The sequence below is a fragment of the Panicum hallii genome, chromosome 1 (genome assembly GCF_002211085.1).
Source record: "Panicum hallii strain FIL2 chromosome 1, PHallii_v3.1, whole genome shotgun sequence".
NCBI lineage: Eukaryota > Viridiplantae > Streptophyta > Magnoliopsida > Poales > Poaceae > Panicum > Panicum hallii.
Window position 1 is genome coordinate 28549591 of NC_038042.1, and position 6791 is coordinate 28556381.

Consider the following 6791-nt stretch of genomic DNA (forward strand, 5'->3'; position numbering starts at 1 on the left):
TCCACTGCAATGCTGGAGCCATAAAATATGGCTCCAACAGGCTCCACCTCTTCACTCCATTCATGAAAAGCTGGATGAAACTGTTTTACCAAATATTTTCAAAACAGTTTCAGCTTCACAAGAGAAATCATTAAAAAGGCGGTCGGAGCCGAGCCGGAGTTGTTTTTTTAGGAGCCGTAGCATCGGCGAGTCTAGAGCAATATTCTCCACCCACTCGTGGTTGACTATGATGTGCTCACGATCAGCCTCCACCACCTTTCCTTAAAACAAAACGAATCGACATCATTCTGCCAACCGTAAATGCTACGAATGTGCTCTTTGAGAGGCTCAACCCATCAATTTTCAAACTCTACTCCTCTTAGAAAACAAATATATATCTTTTTCAAAAAGAAAACAAAGATATATCTAAGAATATCGGTATATCTAATCAACATTGGTAAATCGGTCCAGCGGTGTAGGCAGCACACGTCGGCCCAAACCCGGTGGCCCCCGCCGTCGATACGAAATCAATCACGGGGCTAAACGTGCCTGCGCGGGCCCCACCCCCGCATAAACCCGCCGCTTAGCCTCAAGAACTAAAAGCTTCCTTCCTCTGCAACCCACCACCACCCATCCGCCTCCTCCCCCTCTTCTCTTCGCCTTAACCCTCCCTCTCCTCCTCCACCACCGCTTCATCCCCTCCCCCCTAGGCGGCCGACGCCCCCATGCCCGCCGGCGCCCGGCCCGACAAGCCCGAGCCGGACCGCGAGGCCTAGCGGTGTTTTTTCTTTCGGCTAGCCGGCCCGCGAGGGAAGCGATGGCGAAGCCGACCCCGGTGGCCTCGGCGGAGGAGGCGGCGGCGCTGCGTCGCCGGCTGAGGCGGCTGGTGGCTGCGGTGGCGGCCGGTAGTGCCGACGCGGAGGCCTTCGACGAGGCGGCCGAGGCGCTCGCCAAGCTCAGGGACGCCGAGCTCGGTCCCCGCAAGGACCGCGCTGTTGCCGGCTGCGGCGGGGTGAACAAGGGCGGCACGGAGGCCGCCGCGGTCCCGGAGCAGTTCCTGTGCCCCATCTCGTCGGAGATCATGAGGGATCCCGTCGTCCTCGCCTCCGGCCAGGTACTTGCTTGCTACCTCGCGTTCCCGCGGCTCGGGTTGGGTTGGATTGGATTGGATTAGTTTCGACGGCCGTTACTTGTCAAAATCGTGTTCGGTGTCTCCGATTCGGGGGTTCTATTATACTAGGTTTAAATCGTCGTTCCTCAACCCGTGGTAACTGCGACGGGGAAGCAAGCAAAGTGTCCAGCCTTAATTAATACATTTCTTTAAACAAAATTGAAGTGCGATTTTACTGGGATTTTTTGCCCGAAGTGATTGAGTAGATGGATTTCAAATTGCCTTTTAGCGCTAATGGTTTTTTTTCTGAATTCACCTTCCCCACGTAGCTACTGTTGATTGCTCCACCGCTGTCCTGATCCTACTCGGTGCTGCCGCGACGTCTGAACCTCCAAACACAGCTAAAATTAAATTCATGGTGTGCCAGAAGCTTCTGATGATACAGCCACCTGTCGCTTTCCTGGTTCCGACAGTTTTGTTGCTATCCCTTTATTTCTTTCTGGACTTCAATTTTTTTCTCCCTCTGCTACTTTTTGCTCGTGGTTCGACGCTCTTCCGAGATGTGATTGCGGTTGCTAAGCAGTGCTTTCAAAAATTTCCGTCTACCAGTATCTTTTTTGGACTGTTGCATTTGTTACAGTCAGATTTTCTTTTTTTGTCGTATGATTATTCTGAGAAGGCGAGGATTAGAACTTTCCCTTTCGACGCACATGTTACTTTTGTCGTTCTATTAACTGGTGGACATTATTCAGGCATGGGCTAAAATAGACTATTTTTACTGGGCGGTAGATTATTCTACTTTTCTGTGCTGCTCTTAATTTCTTTACCTCCTGTTCAGATCAGGACTAGTTACAATTGCCGATAGAATAAGTGCTCCATTCCTGTTACTTGTATTGTCTTTGTACCATCCTGTTGTACTTTCTCCATTGCAAGTGCGTAGAAATGAACCCACATGGCGTTTCATCCTCTTTGCTACGCAACAGCGTGCACTTCCGCTCCTTTTCCAGAGATGACATTGCGCACTGCAAGACGAGACCCGGTTTTCATGGCTTGGATTTGGAGTCAGAAGGATTTATTTCCTATAGGAAAATTAAGTGTGCTATCATTTTGACCCTCTGACGTCCCCCATGCTAGGACACTGTGAGTTATTGCCATGTTCACTTGCCGTTCCTCTGCTCTTCTTCGCATGGGCATATCATAAAAAGATTCAGCTTTTATGGTGAGGGATTTTGTTTGCATCATTCTGTCGGTGTGATGGGAGTACTGTGACAATTGGATGATACCTTTCAGCTATTTTTGGTCAGCTATTGATGCCGTGGTACTGGTCCTTGTTTGATGAGACTTTCATGTCCAGCACAAACTTTGTACCTTGGTTGAATTCTTTCCGGGTTGTTCTTGGTTCTTGTTTCCATTGCTTGATTACTTCCGGGATTGTTCTTGGTTCTTGTTTTAACTGCTTCAAACGCTCAAGTGAAAGTTACACCATCCTTGTAAGTTTTAACCATCAAAGTTATGTAAGGTAGTTAATCAACGGCTTGCTGTATGTATTATGTTGAATTCGCAAAGAAACTATGCTTTTACACAATAGATAAATTATGTTGAATCAAAGAAAGTTTGCAATTTTATGTTGTTTCCATAATGGATTAAGAGTGTTAACAGGGCTGCTTCTTTACCCAGGTTACTTTTAAACATTGACTTTTGATTTTGGATAATAGGGTTTTTACTGCAATTGCATGTCCCTTTCAAGATATGCTGTATCCCATTCCCATACTAGCTCTGCTATATTGACTTGGTCCTACCTTTGTCGGCGTGTCTTATTCAGAATTTATTCCTTTGCTCAGGAGAAGGAAAAGGTGTGCATATTAAGTTTTTCTTATAATTGGGTATGCTACTGATCCTCAGGAGAGATAGGTCAATTTAGACTCTTAACAAAATTCTTGGCATACCAGCTTCATTTTCCTGGCTGATGTCTCATATTAGGCAGCGTGCATTAATGATTAATGTGATTTAACAAAATTCTTTTTATGTTAACTCCTACGCCGTGTGGTCCCAATTTTGCCATTGTGTACTGATGCATTCATATCCTTCTTTTGGCATTTCATATTTTCATGATGCAAGCTTGAGATAACTCTTCCACACCTTGTGCAGACATATGATCGCCGCTTCATTCAAGAATGGTTAAGTGCTGGAAACCGAACATGTCCACAGACCCAGCAAGTCCTTTCAAATACAATTCTCATCCCAAACCACCTTGTGAGAAGCATGATCTTACAGTGGTGCACGGATAATGGGATCACTCTGCCACCAGTTGAGAACCAAGAAGAAGATCTGGTCACAAACAATGAGCGGAAGACATTTAGTAAAATATTTGAGAGGATTGCATCATCGTCAAACCTATCTGAGCAGAGGGAAGCTATTAAAGATCTCAGGCTGCTGACTAAGTGCAACAGTTCACTAAGAGCAGCCATTGGAGAGAAACCAGATTCAATCTCACAGATGATTTCCACTGTATCCAACCCAGAGCTAGAAAACAATGCAGAGGTTCTGGAGGATATGGTGACAACTGTTCTTAATCTTTCAATTCATGAGAGCAACAAGAAAATCATTGGAGATGACTCAATGGCAATCCCCTTCCTCATAAGGGCCTTACAGTCAGGAACCATGGAGGCCCGCAGCAATGCTGCAGCTGCCATCTTCAGTTTGTCTGCTCTTAACAGCAACAAGGCGAAGATTGGTGAACTAGGCGCGATGAGACCTCTGGTGGATCTCCTCGAACACGGCAGCATGATAGCGAAGAAAGATGCAGCGTCAGCTATCTTCAACCTCTGTATGCTGCATGAGAACAAATCAAGGGCCACCAAGAGCGGGGTCATCGATGTGACCCTGAAGGCCATTGTTGACGACTCACTTGTGGACGAGTCCCTGGCCATCCTTGCCCTGCTGTCGGGCGACCACGAGACGGTGGAGGAGATCGGTGAGACCGGTGGCGTGGCCTCCATGCTCCGCGTCATAAAGGAGGACCAGTGCAAGCGCAACAAGGAGAACGCCGCGGCGGTGCTGTTCGCGGTCTGCATGTACGACCGCACCAAGCTGCGGGAGGTCGCGGAGGATGAGAACCTGAACGGGTCCCTGGCCTGGCTCGCGCAGAATGGCACCTCGAGGGCACGGCGGAAGGCCGCCGGGATCCTCGACAAGATGAAAAGGGCCGTGCACCACACCCACTACTCTTGCTAGTGCCCTGCTCGCGCTGCTCGCCATGGTTGTGTAGTTATGGGAATAAGGGGGTGCTGGTTGCTTCGCTGTATATATAAATTCGGCTGCATATATAGCTACTCTTGGTCTTTGGTTTGGTACATATGAGGTTACAGTTTCGGTCTTGTAGAGTAAAATGGTGGTTTTCCTCTGAAAGCGTTCATGCTCTTCTCATCACCTGAAATTCGCAGTTCACATCATGTATCTGCAGGTCTGAACCTGACGCATCGCATGAATCTTTTGTCACGGAGGACGGGCGTCGTCTGAGATCATGATTTGCGGCACCTTTGGGTTGTTGAGACGTATGGTTCACGCGTTGTCGAATCAGATACCTAATCTGCTAACTTGTATAGTGGAGTATGTTGGGAGTCCCTTTCAGGTCAGCCGGCGAGACCTTTCTCCGTTTGCCACCGGCATTCATGAGCCTATGGGAGAGAACCGCAGCGTGGGGTGTCTGGAGTTCGGCTGGAGAATGCCAGATGCTGAGGTCCAGTCAAGACGTTACACTGCCAACTGCGCTTTGCCGTGTCGTTGTCGCTCGCTTGCTGATGCCCAGCGACTGCATTTTGAGTGGCGAACCCGAAGCGGTCACGGAATCTTTTTGTTGCTCACGGGACCGAAAGTTCCTTGCCACTGTAGCCGTGATTGTTCTGCAGTGATCAGGTTGGCTGGAAGTTCCATGTGTTGACGCAGGCCGTGCGATCTGTAGCAATCCCGTACCCTGTTTTCTTTTTTCCTTGCGGTAACAGCAATCCCATGCTCCAGACGGCAGAGTAGAAGCAGCAGGGGGTCTGGAGCATACGGGTAGAATAGACCGATGGGCGGGGCAGAGTGGAAGTAGGGTCGGAAGGAGATGAACGGACCAGACAGGAGAGAAGCATGGCAAAAACTTGTTCGAGAAGTACGCACACAATTGTTTCAGGAATCAGGAGAGCAAATAACACGTTTGGCGCGGGAAGATTTGTGGGCCATGTGCTGCTTTTAGATCCCCTAAGTTTGCCTGGATGATAGATTTTCTTTCTAGATGTAGCTCCAGGGATGCAAGTTATATATATATTTTAGGTTATTGAATCGAACTAAAATGACATTCTGCGTAAATAATTTAGGAGGAGAAATAAACTAGAATGGCGTACCATCCTAATTAATTAGCTGACAAAAATACTATTGAATACCCGGTAGCACACTTCGTTACCCAGCTAAAATCTACTGTGTACAAACGTCTACAGGCGGAGTTACAAGCCACACTTGGCAGCTAGGGAAATCATACATGGTACTCTTGCCAGATTGTGCACTTCAGTGTTGGATTCTCTTCGCTCATGGACGAACTTAATCTTCAGAAAATTTTCCACTGTCGCCTTGATTTCCTGGGTGATAGATAGTCGTCTAGTACTTCCGTGCTCCATAGTGGCATTCATTCACCTCTGACAATTCCGAAATTGATTTATAATTTAGTCTGTATTGGGCTTGTGCTCCGCATTGTTGCGTCATGTGTGTGTGTAGTTGTGACCTGTGGAGTGTTGGCCCATTTGGGCAGAAGGTCGCCAATGCTTTGCTTGTCTTGGCTGGCATTGGCCCCGATATGCACATTTTTCTTTCTCGTAGCCTGGCCCAACGGAGAAGTAGATTAGTTCAACTTTTGCTTCAAAGACTACCACGATGCACGCGTAATCGAATCTAGACATTGATGAATAGTCAGACAGGAGTGTACTTTCAGCCAGTAATTAACTTCCTTCGACATATATAGTATCACGCAAGTTATTGGACCTTCTCTAAAAAAAAACGCTATTTCTCATCTTCAAATATCAGAGATCCTGAATTTAGCTTAAGCCAATCCATTCTAAGTTGATAAACATATAGGGTAAGAGTATTGATACCTTCCTACCACATTAAAGATGTAAACTACAAAAATATATTACATAATGAATTTAACTGTGCTTATTTGATACCATGAATATTATTATTATTTTTTCTATAAAGTTGGTTAGACATAAAAGGTGCATCAAAATTAGACACTTCAAATTTATTTTTCTCTTAAACTGTAAATCCATTTTGAATCCGTGTGAACCTTTCTGGTGCTTAGGATTATCACAACAGCATAAGATCCAACATGAATGTTTTTCAAAAATATTGGACCATTTTTTCATGAAGCTAGAACATTTTTCTTCAAACTTGAAACAATCTTCTCCTGAAGCTGAAATATTTTCTTATGGGATGTTTTCTTTCATTAATGTGGAAGATTTTTCTCATAAACCTAGAGCACTCATCTAATTTTATAAAAGAATGTTCTTCGAGAAAATGCCATTCAAACAAACTCTGTGGTATTGTCTTATAGATCTTTCATAAACAACACAATGATGTAATCTGATTTTAATTTGAATACTTGGTTCGAGAACTATGTCCTTTTAGTTTCAAACTTTCTTACTTTTCATGCGCGTGATATCAATAATTT

The 6791-nt window shown here is 45.9% G+C and overlaps 1 protein-coding gene across 4 annotated transcripts; it reads left to right on the plus strand.

Annotated features, from left to right (window-relative positions):
• Positions 1-616: 616 nt before the first annotated feature.
• On the plus strand, positions 617-4519 carry LOC112889891 (U-box domain-containing protein 9). Of its 4 annotated transcripts, none has more exons than XM_025956684.1 (3): positions 617-1093; positions 2932-2973; positions 3239-4519. In XM_025956684.1, exons 1-3 carry the CDS (start codon positions 797-799, stop codon positions 4322-4324), a joined length of 1425 nt encoding a protein of 474 aa, XP_025812469.1. In that variant the 5' UTR covers positions 617-796; the 3' UTR covers positions 4325-4519. The 4 variants fall into 4 exon arrangements, with proteins under 4 accessions (XP_025812469.1, XP_025812478.1, XP_025812487.1 ...); XM_025956693.1 differs by having other exon boundaries at positions 2932-2943; XM_025956702.1 differs by lacking the exon at positions 2932-2973 and having other exon boundaries at positions 620-1093.
• Positions 4520-6791: the final 2272 nt, after the last annotated feature.

Bases quoted from the DNA above. Each gene is read 5' to 3' on its own strand.
- LOC112889891 (XM_025956684.1), top strand. From the start codon at position 797: ATGGCGAAGCCGACCCCGGTGGCCTCGGCGGAGGAGGCGGCGGCGCTG. The intron at 1,094-2,931 runs GTACTTGCTTGC...TCCTTTGCTCAG, and splicing joins TCGTCCTCGCCTCCGGCCAG to GAGAAGGAAAAGGTGTGCAT. The intron at 2,974-3,238 runs GTATGCTACTGA...CACCTTGTGCAG, and splicing joins TAAGTTTTTCTTATAATTGG to ACATATGATCGCCGCTTCAT.